A 13,929-nucleotide genomic window follows, 5' to 3' on the forward strand; every position below is an offset into this window, starting at 1 on the left:
GATACCCTCGGTTTTTTTTTTTTTAAATTAAATCATAGCTAGACCTTAAAAATAATAAATATAATCACCATAGCTAGACATTTTTCGAAATTTAATACTGAAATTTCCTTTTACCAAAATGAACAACAATTGGCAAATATTACCGTCCACGGTTCAAAAAAAAAAAAAAAAAAAACAAACTCTACAACAGATTCCACATGACGTCTAACCACCATTGATATTTCTTCTCTCTACAAATAATAAAAATAAAAATAAATTGCATTGGACATCCACTGGCGCGAAAGCATGGTATATATTCTCACATACATAAGCTGATAGACCAGAGAGCGAGCGAGAGAGAGAGAGAGAGAGAGAGAGAGAGAGAGAGAGAGAGGGAGAGAGAGAATCAATGGCGATGAAGACTGAAATGGAAATGGAAACGGAAACGGTTGATAGGAGAGATATCCTTAGCTCTAGCTCTACCAGGTCCAGAAATCGTAAGATTTGCCTCGAAGAGTATATCCAATTCATCGACAGTCAGAATCACTCTGATTTCTCAATCAACTATCTCAACCAGGTTTCATCTCAATTCTCAATCAATTTTTTGCTTCAAATATACATATTTTTTTGATTGGCGATGTGAAAACAATTGTTATGGTTTTTGCAGATCATCGCGATGCACGGTTACAAGAAAATCCACAAAACTCTCAAGGTTTCGATTTCTCTCTTTTCAACTTCCTCGCCAAACGAAACCAAACAGATTCCTAGCTCTAACTCGTTTATTTTTTTTTCGGAACCTCCACAGTCGACTGTGGCGGCGGCGATGAGCTCGATATCGGCGGTGAATCCGCGGAGATCAACTCTGAACGAGAAGATCTCTCCGATAGAAGCAGAGGCGAGCCTAGAGAGCATCTTCATGGATCTCAACGAGCTCGGCTGGCAAGAGTGCTCGATCGCGTCCGTCGAAGCCATCGGCGCCGGCGCCGAGAGCAAGCGCAGCGTCCCCGTCCCCGTCCCCGTCTCCGCCTCGCCGGCGGTTCAGCCGGCTCCGAAGAGAGTCCGCGTCCGGAAGCCGAAGGAAGAGGCCAAACACAAGCAGTTAGCTCTGAAACCCAGCGATGAGCCTGAGCCTGAGCCCAAGCAGATAGCTCTGAAGCCCAAGCTGAAGAAAGAGGCCAAACAGACAACTCCGAAGCCGAAGAAAGAGGCCAAGCAGACAACTCCGAAGCCGACGAAAGAGACGAAGCTGATAGCTGTGAAGCCCAAGGAAGAGCCCGAACCCAAGCCCAAGCGCAAGCGGATCAGAGCACCAACGCGCGTGCCTCTGAAGCGCATGGAAAACGACGCCGTTTCCGACGAAGGTAAACAATCGAAGAAGAGAGCCACGACGAAGCGCGTGAGCAAGAAGAAGTGCGGTTGCACCGGCTGCGCCAATCAAGGTCCCTGTCACTTCATTTGGTGAATTGTGCAGAACATTCGGTCTGTTTGGCTGATTTCCTCTGGAATTTTTTCTGTGGATTTTTTCTTTTTCACCTCTGTTTTGGCGGGAGATTCGGTTCTAGATCTGGTAGTATTATTCTTATTGGTGTGAACTGTGGTCGTGGTAACCAGTGAAAGTTTTTTTTTTTTTCTTTGGTCATCTTTCTGTTTGGCTAATTTCTATATATAAAAGTCACTTTTCTATTTTTATTTGCAGAGCTGCTTCTGTTTTGTTACGAAGAAATTTTAATACAGTTCGTTGATATCAGTAATATTTCGTGAGACCAATATATTAGATACTGATATTTCCATATCGCTATTTCAAGGTTTTTAGCTTTATAAGGGTAACTAATCTTCATAATTCGGTACTATGAAATGTAATTAAAAGGAAAAAAGAAAGAAAAAGAAATTGAAAGATGTCAAAATTGGGAAAGTAATGGAACACGGGCATTTGGTAACCTTGGGTTTTGGTTTGGGAAAGTTAAAAGTATATCAATTTTAGTTTTGAAATAGCTAATTTGATCATGCATACATACAAACACACGACTTATTAGAGATAAAATCCAATTTTAAAGCTCTAGCTTTGCAAGAAGTTCAACATCTCAATGTCGTATAATGAGATGATAACCTGAGCTCCTATTTTGATGATAATTCGTTTCTTCAGCAAGTTCTTAAAGCCACATTACAACCTTAAATTTCAACATCACGAGTAAAAAAAATCCCTCTCCAACGACAAAAAGAATATCATCATCTTCATTCACCGTTCGCATACAATTGGGTCCATTCTTTGGCTGCGAAAATTCAGAGGAAAAAAAAAATACACACTCAGCACATCTTCATCGGGAATAAATTGACCACAATGGTACAAGAAATAGTGTACCTGTCTCAACAGCTTCAGATTCATTTGTTTTCCAATGCTTTGCGATGTTCTCGGAAAGGGGATCATCGGGATTTGGAGCACTCAAAAGAGCTTGAATGCTGTCTCAACAAACCACAATATTTGCATCAGTGTTTCAAGTCATCCTAAAACAGACCCGACATAGTAGAAATTGATTACATTGAATCGACTGAGATTCAAGCAACAAGCTTTGATATAACATCTTTGTAAAAAAGAGTACGACACTGTAAATTTGGCATTTGAACGAATAAATATACGCACCTTAGCAGAACCGTTCGAATCTGAAGAGCTGGACTCCACTTGTCTTTGAGAATGTCGAGGCAAATCCTTCCAAGCTACAAAATTTAATTATTTTTTTCTTTCACATATAAGATATTCCAATATATCGAAACCCGTAAGTGAAATGATGCAGAAAATAGTTTAACCTTGTCAATGTTGGGGTGATATATTTTGGTGAGGAAGCGGACCTGTAAACATAAATGAGCATGTGGGAATAAGCAATTGAGAAATACTTGATATCACGGATCTGGCTTTGTTACTACCGATTGAGATCGAATTTTTGCAGGGTAAACATTATATCCGATCCAGAAAATCACTTTCAAAAATCTACTATCACACGATTTCTAAATACTTGTTTAATGACTTTCTTCGCGGCTTCTTCTCGGAAAGCGACGCAATACAAAAGAATTGCCAAATAATCTGAAGCAACATAATAGCCCATATCCACTCTCTCAATACGAACCAAATTAGTACCTCCAAATGTAAAATTCAGATATAATTTGCACGCACACAAATAAAAAAATCAATAAATACGGAATTAATGCAACATATGCCATAAAAACTACAACAAGACACTCAAGGAATCACTAATTACCTTGGGAGGTGCCATTGGATACTCTTCAGGCAAAAACAATTCCAATTTGAAAACGCCACCTTCATGAAAACCATACGCAAACACATCAATCATAGTATTGTGAAACAATAGAAAGATATAGGCATGAGTCCTATGAAGAAGAAAAAGAGTTGTGATCGAAGCTCCTCAAAAAAGGACGTTGGGTTTGTATCCGAACACAGTTTTAAGCCACAATTGAAAAGATGTAAAATTGCGTACATTTGACATGACTGCACATAAAATTTGGGGTTCTATATATTTTGCACAGAGCAGCTTATCAGTATCGACAAAAGAGTTTACTTAGTTCAAAATGATAAATAATTCGTATCCCAGAAGTTTATTAGAGATCTAAGTACATCCCGATACAAGGGCAACATATATTATTTCTGTTTGTTCTGGTAGACTAAAAACATCAATAGAGAAATTCTACGAATGCTATTGTAAAGTGATAATAGATAGTGAATTAACCCCTAAAAAGAGAGCTAAAAACTCAATAGACATGAGAGAAAAACAAAAACACTGATTTTGAGTAAAGAAATATGCGGGAAAAGCCCTTTCAATGACTAGTCACCTTCATAGGGAGACTGAGATGGACCAAGAACCATCACATTGAAATATCGCATATTTTCTTCTGAAGGAGAAGCGCTAATTCCAGGAGCTGTGCAAAGGAAAAATTACCCACAACGTAAAACAGAGATAAAGCATAATAAATCGATAAATAACCCATATAACAACTTCTGACACCCTTTTTTTTTCTCCCACGGAGCTATTATAACTTGGATTTATCAATCTGATACCCTCTGAGACATTCTTGTAGACTCTTGATTAAATTTCTTTTTGAGATTATTATTTTCTAAATACCAAAAACGCTTAGAAACAAATAACCCAATTCCACGAGATAAAAAATCAAATCTTCCATAATCCTGAAGAGTTCATCAATTACCGATCAAACCACAAAATAACAAAAAATATAAAGGGAAAAAAATAACGGAAACAAAAAATTGAGACCTGGTTCGCTGAGAAGCCTTTGCGTCTCCTATTCAACCACGAACCAAGAAAGTAAAAAAGAATCAACAAACCGAAATACATGCGTATATATATCCAGACACGCACAGAATTTACGTATCGCTATGACATAAGGGAAAGAGGCGATATAGATCGGAAGGGATGGAAGACTACCTTGATGATTCTTCGAGGAAGATTACTGTTCGCCATTGAAGAACTTAGCGAGAGAGAGAGAGAGAGAGAGAGAAAGAACTGGGCAACTAAATTCAGAAATGGTCTCAATACAAAGCGTAAGTTACTACTAATAATATTATTGTTTTTTTTTTCTTTTTCGTTTCCTTTTTTATTTTATTTTAAGATTTGTTTCCTCGGTTATTCTTAGAGTTAACATTTTAATCCATAACTTAATTATTTTTAGCAAACTAATCCTTAGATAATTAAATTTTGGATAACCCGACCCTCCTCGCGAGCATCCGATCAGCAACCCCGCCACGTAGCCCTCCACAATCTTCCAATCCCAGTTGATTAGGCTTTTGTTGTTTGATTTCCTCAATCCTAAAATTAGAAAACAAAATTCGTAAAAAACAAAATTAACACGCACAAATTTATAATAGTTCACATCCAGGTCGACCCGCAAATCATCGTCCTTAGGTCATCAAATCGTCACCTCGGCGCCGATTAGGCTCCACACCTCTAACAAGAGGAAAAATAAAAAAGCAGACTAATTGAAAAGTACTTGCGGACAGTGGCGGAGTCAGGATATGACGTCAGAATCAGACGGGAAAAATTTGAAAACAAAAATTCAGGTGGCAAATTTAAAAAAAAAATTATACAAATTTGAGATAAAAATATAATTAATGATAAAATATTTGGGGAAAAATTGTAATTGCCCCCTCTCTCGATTCCCAGCTTGGCCACTGCCTACGGCATAAGTAAATTGTAACATGAGGTATTTTTATCGTCGAGAAAAAAAAATATTAGATAGATAAGTATGATTTCGAACAAAAATTAAGTATTTTGTTTGTTATTTCCTCTATTTTATGATAATAATGTGAAGAAATTACGGATTATTTTACAATGTTATACAAATATATTATTTTGTAAAATAATGACAAAAAATACACTATTTTGTAACAACATTGTAAAAAAAGAATTATGTCAATATTTTTTTTGACAATGTTATAAAAAATGTATAGGCTAATTACACAGAATTCCCTGAAATTCCTACACCAAACACAACTTGCCCCTATATTTTTTTAGTTGTTTATCTCTAACTTCATAAATGTATGAACTTTGCCACTTCGGCCTATTTCTTTAACAAAATTACACACTTGTAAATATATAAATAAGTTCGAAAATTAATTTACCAATATACCCTTAACGTATAATTTTTAGGGCAGTGTAGCAAAATAGCCAGTTTGAAACTATTGATTTTGTTTTAGCCTATGTTTCATAACTTTTAAGGAAATAGCCAACGTGCTTAGGTGTCAATAATTAATAGACTAATTTGCCATTTTACTCAATCAAATGGAAATAATGAATATAATTATATTTAATAATAGGCAATAACGATATAAAATAACAGACAATTTCAAAATTATTATACGTAGTCTTTAACCTCTAACAAATCTCAACAAAATATTTTATCAAAGATATCATTAATCACCCGGCACGCTAATCTAGAACGGCTTCATCAAGACTGACGTTACTGTGTAAGAACCTGTCAACACAGATAATAAACGTAAATTACTGGAAATTATCTCATTCTCCACATTTAAGTAATTTGAATGGAAATAAATGGAAATAACTGTAAATAAATAATCTGTACCTCTACATTTTTCCAAAAACTGACATTCGAAAATCTTCACTGTTAAAAAAAAAATTAACAGTGAGAGTCGGGCCACCTCTAACCAAGCTCCGATCGTCTCTCCCGCCAACCACCACTGTGAGGCTCGTCACGACCCCGTCTCCAAGCTCTCCCTCCCCTATGCTCTCGTCAACCGCCTCCCGTGGACGTTGATCTGGCTCCGACGAGCCTTCACCGACCTCCTCTGCCGCCTCCGGTCGATCTGCGTCATCGGCGACAACTTCTTCGGCTGGACTGCCCCCTTGGCCCGCGACCTCGGCGTCTTCCTCGTCATCTTGGCATGTTGAAGGTTTAAAAAAAACCCAGATCTGATTTTGTGGAGAGAGAGAGAGAGAGAGAGAGAGAGAGAGAGAGAGAGAGAGAGAGAGAGAGAGAACGTGGTTAAAAAAAAACTCAGATCTGATTTTGTGGAGAGAGAGAGAGAGATAGAGAGAGAGAGAGAACGTGGAAGATAGAGAGAGAACGTGGATTCTAATATCTGGTAACTATCTTCTACAAAATATGAATTTAACATGCACAAAAAAAGGGGAAAAAAATAACGTGATTTTAAAAAACTGCTTTAATTATTGAAGGACAAAAAAGTAAAAATATTTTGCCACCTAATACGTTTGGTTATTTCCCTAAAAAACTCCAAACATATGCTAAATCTCAAACTTAATGTTATAGGTGGCCTAGTTACTTAGAAAACTCTAATTTTTAATAGTTAATCAATTTCTTAATATAATATATATAATATGTATATATATAGTCAACTTGAATTTGATATTGCACGATCTGATTTCTTAATATGGTAAAAATTCCGGTTATGAGAATTTGATGCTTTGAATCGTGGCTACATCTAGAGAAAAGCTAAATCCTGTATAATTTTGTTGGTACGAGAGAGATATTAGTCCAAAAGAGAAACAAGAGCTTCCATTTTTAATTGTGGAGTAAAACAGAAGCGGTATATTATGAAAATATTTTTTTCCTTGAATGCGAAAATTAAAAGCTTGGAAAAACAATTGTGTAGTAAGTGTTCTAAACCAGATCTGGTATTATATCAATATTTTTTTTGGCAAATTTTTTTCTCTCTCTAAACCTCTCTCAATCTCCCTCTACTCGTCTGACTCTATTTTAACGTGGTAACTGAGTCCCATGGTAGCATGAAAGATTTGCCTCAAATGGTCCACACAGGATAACCACATCAATCAAAGCTAAAAAGAAGCATCTTCTTTGTTCCTTTCTTATTTCTTTGATCTTTGTGGTATGTACGTATTGAATAACATGACAACATGGAATTATAAACATCAAAAGAAAAATGGTTAGGTCTGTTTTTAATTTAACCTTTAGGCAACCAGCAGAACATGGGGTCCTCGTTTCAAAGTCAAGTATATTCAACATATGACTCCTTTGCGTAGATGATGAGAGTTAAGATGATTACTTGCAACAAAATTCGTAGCCGTATTTCTCACCTCGATCCAGCTACACTCGGGCATTTTCTTGACCCCGTCATAAACCACCAATCTCCTCACCATCTTCGCATACCCAATAAGGATTGTGAAACTGTGGACTTGGGTTCCGAGCCGAAGATTAGAAGAACCGGCCGAGGCGCTCAGCGCTACGGTGAGAGACAAGTGATCAGGCCTTGTCTCAGAGCTTCTCATGCGGTCAAAACTGGCTACGGCTTCTTGAGTAGAAAATGGAATTTATCCAAGTTTATACATGCGTGGAATCATGTATTCATTTTCTAGTTTTTTTTTCGTCTTATTTTTATTCAAAATAAGGGAATCGCTCGTTCAAATTCAGCTAGATGCAGAGCGTGATTTGCCTACGCGTTACTCGGACTACTTTGTAACAATAGATTATAATCTCTTGTTTTACACAAGATCTAGTTTTCTTATATTCAAAACTCATATTGAATAATAGTCGATAAATGACATCTTCGTTCGAACCAACGTTTATATCCGTCAATATCGATATTTCAATCTTTAATCTTTAGACATTGCATAAAATATTTGTCACATATACATTATGTAAAATGTAGTCTCCTGGCTAACTTTTGTTATTGTTTTCCAGCCCCACAAAGCACCTTCACCATAAAGGTTTGAATAGATTCTTGTGTAAACTATGACCACAAACACCAGCAAAACGACATAGGCCTTTGTCAACTTACAAAAGGATCAATTCGGCTGTGCATATTCCCTCAGCCAACTTGGGTTTCAACTTTGAATCATTTTGGAATGGAACGTATGTTATAAAATGTGTAGTCCAGTCAATTCTGTGATTGTGGAAGTTTCATATAATTTCTATATTCATACATAGAAACTTTTACGACCATCATTTATTGCTTTATTTACTTATTGAGTTTGATTAAAAAAAAAAAAAGCTTTATGAAATGCATTTTCTACAAACGTAAAGCTGGGTCGATAATATTGAGCAAAGAAACTCAATATTAAATACTTAAATATAAACATCCATCGTACGTACAGATAAATAATGACAAGCCCAAGGATCACAATTGGGGTCAATCCTCTAGATTTCATTAAAAGAAACAAGCCTAAGAAAAGAAGCTAGGGAAAATGCAGACCAGACAGACCAACCAAATTCAGGTGAAATGCTCTATTTATATGACTTACACAACACAACACAGGATTGGAAAGGGAAAGAAAAATAAATCGGAAAAATGAGATATCAATGATCTATAATAGCTAACAAAGACAGAGGTACGGGGGCACATATCGGTCTTTTTTCCATCATAGATGTAGATTGGTCACGGGTAGATCGTGGTATCACTGCAATAAATTATGAGACATGAAAATCATATCGCTATAAAAAAATCTGCGAGAGAAGAGAAGAACTAACCTCATCATCACCACCTGCTTTAGCAGTGCCATTAACCTTCTGGGAATCTTCTGCATCAAAGCAAATTGAGACAGATAAAATGAGGCTTTGAAATAAGAAACTAGAGCGCGAAGAAAACGGGATATAATGTCTGATGTTACCACCGACTGGAATCGCCCAAAACAGAGATCATTTACAAGGCTATTTTACAGTCTCATTGTTTTCACTATTGATAACTATTCAAGCTAGTTCGTAGCTTTCTATCGAGAACAGCGTAATACGAATTGGATCTTCAAATGACATCGAGATAAGTTGAGAGGTTATGACCAACGGGAATCCCATGATTTAGGGTAGAACAATTTTTTATTCAATTATGAAATTAAAAAAAAAAAAAGAAAAAAAAGAACAGTTACCTGCATCCTCTGGGATGTCTGAAGTCCATAAGGTGAGGTTGTCCCTCAGAAGTTGCATAATCAATGTACTGTCTTTGTATGAATCTTCGTTTAGTGAATCAAGTTCAGAGATAGCTTCATCAAAAGCTTGTTTCGCAAGGTGGCACGCCCTGTTAAGTCACCGAGCACTGATCAGGATTCAGGACACTATAAAATACATCAAAGCCAATCGGCCTTATATATTATCCAACAAACCTTTCTGGTGAGTTCATGATCTCATAGTAGAAGACAGAAAAGTTCAGAGCCAAACCGAGCCGGATTGGATGTGTAGGAGGTAATTCAGCCTCTGCTGTTGTTGTAGCAGTCTGCGCCAGGATAAACATAAAATAAACAAAAATTTAGCGATATAAGCCACATAAACATAAGTGTTTGTGTTTTAGCCAACGTTTTGTAAATTTTTTGTAAATAGCCAAAAACTGTTGGAAATATGTCGTAAATAACCATATTTACTAGAAATTTACTCTGCATTTTTTGTTATTTTTATAGCGTAAATAGATTTATGTGGCTATTTACAAAAAATTAACGAAACGTTGGCTATTTCAAAATTCTAACATTTCATGTGGCTAGATAGCCAATGGAACCTAAAATAAATTTAGATCAAGACGATACTATAAAAAAAAAATGATACACATGATCATAGAGAACAGACAGAAGAGAGAGGACACCTCATATGCTTTCCTAGACTGCTCACCGGCCTCTTTTTTCTCATCACCTGCCGTGAACTCTGCAAGATAGCGATAGTAATCTCCTTTCCTGCAACGAAAAAATCAGCGCCAAAAGATCATCACATCATATAGAAAAACTTGAACGTAAAAATAGGTGTGGTGTTCACAGAAAACCGGATTCTCACATCTTGTAGTAGAACACTGTTGATTCACCAGCCGTAGACGATGGAATGAGATGCTCGTCAATAACAGTCATGATATCGACACATATTTCCGACAGTTCAGACTCAACCTTCTGGCGATACTCCTTAATTTTCTTTACGTTGGCGTCGTTTCCTTTAGCATCTTCCTTCTGCTCTATTGATGAGAGAATCCTCCAAGAGGCTCTTCTAGAACCAACAATATTCTTGTACCCCACAGATAGCAAGTTCCTCTCTTCGATGGTCAGTTCGAGATCCAGTTTTGCAACGCTTTTCATTGACTCGACCATCTCTATAAGAGGTTGAAAGTACAGAGTAACAAAAATTAGCCCCAAAATACAAATAAGAAATTAAATAAATCAGCTATATGTCAAAAGATTCGCATGTGTAAAGGTCAAAGACCGGTACTTTTACTGGACATTAAATTTGATGATGGAGAACAAAGAAAAAGGCGTTAGATAAGAAGAAAGAGTAAATATTTAGTTTTTTTTTTATTTGTGAATACAACAAATCAATAATTTAAAAGAACGGCACAGGCTCAGCTGCAACAGTTTCATAAGAAAATCATTTCTAATATCAGACATAGCTGGTTAAACCCCCATTTTTAAGCAAATCACATGCCAGAGATCAGATTTATCAGGAACTTTAAAAACATTGATTCATATATGTATTTCATTGTCCAATCTGTCTTCAATTACTAGCCAACCTAACTTAGCCTCACTCGACAAAACTAATAACCAAAACACAAAATTCCATTTCATATTAAGAATTAATTAGACTCAGACACTTGAAACGGAAAGAAAAATAAAACCAATTCGATTCGAATCGATTCTAATCAATCACAGCAAAGTCCCAATAATAATATAATAATAATAATAAAAACACTCGCAACAAGAAGCAATACAGACCATCGTAGCGCTCGGCTTGCTCGGAGAGCTTGGCGACGTAGACGAAGCTTTCGCGGTCCTTAGTGGCAGCCATGGTCGATCTCGGGGAAGAGAGTGAGCTAGAGAGAGAGAGATAGAGAGATTAGGGTTTTGCTTTAATGGTTGTTTTATTTTTCCCCTTCTTTTACTTTATGAAATTCGTCTCTACTTTCTGGTCCAAGTCTCGTAGGTGATTTGCGGTGTCTAAAATTGGAATTCTTTATTTATTTGTATTTATTTTTACATTATGGACACGATGAAGTAGAAAAAAAAAAAAGGAAATAATGACAAATAAAGATATTCTTATCGTCGGGTTTACGTAGCTACGAATGGGCTGATGATACTTGGTTTGATAACTAATGATAATGTGCCACGTGACACTAAGACAAACTAATTAAATCCAAGGCATCTTTCGACGAATGATAGCGCGACGTGTCGTTGATTATTACCGGTACGGACAGTAACATTCCGCGTGACAAGAGGAAATGTCTGACCCGTTGTTTTGGAACCAATCGACGGCCAAGCTATTTGTTGAGTTAAAGTGAGAAAGGTTATATGTTTACATATTTACGTACCGAAAATTGAATCAAAACAAACTACCATATAATGTCTTTAAAAAAAACACACACTATAATGTAATGTCTTTCACGCATGGACGGTAAATTGAATTGGAGTGATACAATACAACTTACTCCCTTAGAATCTCCTGAATAGAAAAAGTCGTTTCTAAACTTTCGTGAAATTTTAAACAATTTATAAATTATGGTATCTTTTTGCAAAATAATAACTTAAAAAATGACAAGTCGCTTATAAAAATTAGATCAAATTTACTATGGAATTTTTTTTCTTACTAATTTTCTGTTTTTCTCGCCTAAAGCTCTGTCACACTACGACCCTCTCTCTCTCTCTCTCTCTCTCTCTCTCTCTCTCTCTCTTCATCTTTCTTTTTTTACTCTCTTCCTCTCTCACTCTTCATCGCCTAAAGGTTCACCGCACAGCCCCCTGAAGCTCCGCCGCACCCGCATGAAGCCTACCACCACCCTCACCACCGACCGAGCCCATGACACCCTCAAACCCGAGCCACCCTACCGCACCACCATCCTCACATAGCCCCTCCTCACCCTCCCCGACCTTCCTGACCCTTCCCCAACCTTCACAGCCCTCCCGATCCCACGCAGCCCCTGCTCGCCCTCCCCATACAAAAAAGTATAAAATGGCCTCTTAGCTCTCTGATCCAACATCAAAACTATTGATTGCCAATACTAACAAATAGCATCTTCAATTTTATCAATGAAAATTGGAACCACACTAATGACCACTTTTAACCTTTTCACTAACCTTAACATGATGAACGTGGAAGATCAATGGCGAAAAATCGGAGAAATTAATTGATTGTATTCGGGTGATGTCAACTACTCATGTCAATGACCGGGCAGACGGGTGTTGAAGAAGAAGAGGTCCCATTAAGCAGGTTTCTTTTAGGGTTTCACTAATGCATTGTTACAAATTAAATATTAATGGATAATTATTTGTTATAATTATCATTGCTCACTACTCATTTTATGACGTTCACTAAGTTAAATAATTATTTTTTATAATTATATATCATTGCTTGACGATTTCATGAAATCGGTGCTTGCCCTATGATTCTTAAGTAAACAAGACAAAGTTTAAGAATTGACGCATAGAATCCATGACAATGGGATTCAATTTCAGGCGAATTGATTGATTTTTATTTATTAAAAAAAATAAACAAGACTTTACACCGGTCCAGATGCAATATGACTCGAGTTAAGATTGGCGCAAAGAGTCTTTAGAGAATAATGTAGGTTACATTTATAAAAAAAAAAAACGAAAAAACTCAAAAGTGAAACAAACTTCTAGAGCTTTTTTTTAGAGACCTTGTTACCCGTACATCATAAAGCCAAAATACACAAAGAAAATTAAAGCAAGAATACAAATAAAATATAGAAACATCCATAAACAAAATATGAAAATCTCAAACACTGTTGGAAGTCTGAAAACGGTGGTCTTGCTTGTTGTGTCGTTTTCCACTTGAAATTCACTAAGGCAACATCAATTCCCGACACGGAGGTCCCAGGCCTCCATAAATGCTAGATGTTACTAGTCGCGTTACCAATTTATTTTAAGATAGAACTTTGTGACATTTAGTATACTGAAAATGATTTCACATAATTGCAAATATTTGTCTTCGCAAACCCTTATGTACCCGCATGGATCATGGTAGTAACCATATTTGTAGTAATTGAAGGACGGAGAAGGTTTCTGCTCATAGTTCACGGTCTCGCCGTTCTAGATGTGTGATTGGTTGTAAGGGTTGACCATAGACGCTGCAACTAATATGGGTTTTAGACACTCAATCAGGTTGTACGGTGTTTTCTTTCCCTCGGCTCTCAGTCTAGTCTTCCTCACCAAAACCTTCTTTTTGCCTCTGTACCCGGTCAATATTGTCACCTGTTGCAAGTTCATGTCTAGCTCGCTTCCAAACATGCCTTCATAAGATAATAATAATAATGATAAAAAGAATCACGTTTGAACCCATTACACTCTTGTATTTAATATACCATAGTATCTTAAATGTAATAAAGTTATGGTAAGTATTTGATAAGTGCGATTTATTCACACTTATCATTATCTTTTAGAAAAAAAATAAAAGCTTGCTCGTAGGTTATTTGATAGTTTTTTTGGTAGTTTTTAGTGCTTTTTAGGTATTAGAGATAGATAG

At 36.5% G+C, this 13,929-nt stretch overlaps 3 protein-coding genes across 4 annotated transcripts; 1 reads left to right on the forward strand and 2 right to left on the reverse strand.

Moving 5' to 3' along the window:
- The first annotated feature begins 319 nt into the window (after nt 1–319).
- Nucleotides 320–1,662, forward strand: LOC149406962 (uncharacterized). The gene is made up of 3 exons (XM_089610284.1): nt 320–556; nt 647–691; nt 785–1,662. The coding sequence occupies exons 1-3, from the start codon at nt 389–391 to the stop codon at nt 1,439–1,441; spliced, it is 870 nt and encodes a 289-aa protein (XP_089466410.1). The 5' UTR covers nt 320–388; the 3' UTR covers nt 1,442–1,662.
- A 284-nt stretch (nt 1,663–1,946) lies between these two features.
- LOC149406963 (ubiquitin-conjugating enzyme E2 36-like) lies at nt 1,947–4,560 on the reverse strand. Its single transcript, XM_089610295.1, has 8 exons — nt 4,428–4,560; nt 4,257–4,284; nt 3,820–3,906; nt 3,231–3,289; nt 2,782–2,823; nt 2,618–2,691; nt 2,339–2,436; nt 1,947–2,249 (listed from the first exon to the last, which is right to left on the reverse strand). Exons 1-8 carry the CDS (start codon nt 4,461–4,463, stop codon nt 2,212–2,214), a joined length of 462 nt encoding a protein of 153 aa, XP_089466421.1. The 5' UTR covers nt 4,464–4,560; the 3' UTR covers nt 1,947–2,211.
- Nucleotides 4,561–8,522: 3,962 nt separating this feature from the next.
- On the reverse strand, nt 8,523–11,395 carry LOC149406964 (14-3-3-like protein B). Of its 2 annotated transcripts, none has more exons than XM_089610314.1 (7): nt 11,166–11,395; nt 10,243–10,549; nt 10,058–10,145; nt 9,588–9,697; nt 9,354–9,502; nt 8,962–9,008; nt 8,523–8,891 (listed from the first exon to the last, which is right to left on the reverse strand). In XM_089610314.1, the coding sequence occupies exons 1-7, from the start codon at nt 11,236–11,238 to the stop codon at nt 8,889–8,891; spliced, it is 777 nt and encodes a 258-aa protein (XP_089466440.1). In that variant the 5' UTR covers nt 11,239–11,395; the 3' UTR covers nt 8,523–8,888. The 2 variants fall into 2 exon arrangements, with proteins under 2 accessions (XP_089466440.1, XP_089466432.1); XM_089610306.1 differs by having other exon boundaries at nt 8,962–9,011.
- Nucleotides 11,396–13,929: the final 2,534 nt, after the last annotated feature.

Source organism: Urtica dioica, chromosome 1 (genome assembly GCF_054948205.1).
Source record: "Urtica dioica subsp. dioica isolate 48M chromosome 1, U.dioica_male_clone48M_v1_H2, whole genome shotgun sequence".
Classification (NCBI taxonomy): Eukaryota; Viridiplantae; Streptophyta; class Magnoliopsida; order Rosales; family Urticaceae; genus Urtica; species Urtica dioica.

Bases quoted from the DNA above. Each gene is read 5' to 3' on its own strand.
- LOC149406964 (XM_089610306.1), bottom strand. From the start codon at position 11,238: ATGGCTGCCACTAAGGACCGCGAAAGCTTCGTCTACGTCGCCAAGCTC. The intron at 9,503-9,587 runs GTTTGTTGGATA...GTGACTTAACAG, and splicing joins ATCATGAACTCACCAGAAAG to GGCGTGCCACCTTGCGAAAC. The intron at 9,012-9,353 runs GTAACTGTTCTT...GCTTTGATGCAG, and splicing joins AGACATCCCAGAGGATGCAG to AAGATTCCCAGAAGGTTAAT.
- LOC149406962 (XM_089610284.1), top strand. From the start codon at position 389: ATGGCGATGAAGACTGAAATGGAAATGGAAACGGAAACGGTTGATAGG. The intron at 557-646 runs GTTTCATCTCAA...TGGTTTTTGCAG, and splicing joins CAATCAACTATCTCAACCAG to ATCATCGCGATGCACGGTTA. The intron at 692-784 runs GTTTCGATTTCT...GAACCTCCACAG, and splicing joins AAATCCACAAAACTCTCAAG to TCGACTGTGGCGGCGGCGAT.
- LOC149406963 (XM_089610295.1), bottom strand. From the start codon at position 4,463: ATGGCGAACAGTAATCTTCCTCGAAGAATCATCAAG. The intron at 3,290-3,819 runs GTGACTAGTCAT...GTTTTCATGAAG, and splicing joins ATCTCAGTCTCCCTATGAAG to GTGGCGTTTTCAAATTGGAA. The intron at 2,437-2,617 runs GTGCGTATATTT...TTGTTGAGACAG, and splicing joins ATTCGAACGGTTCTGCTAAG to CATTCAAGCTCTTTTGAGTG.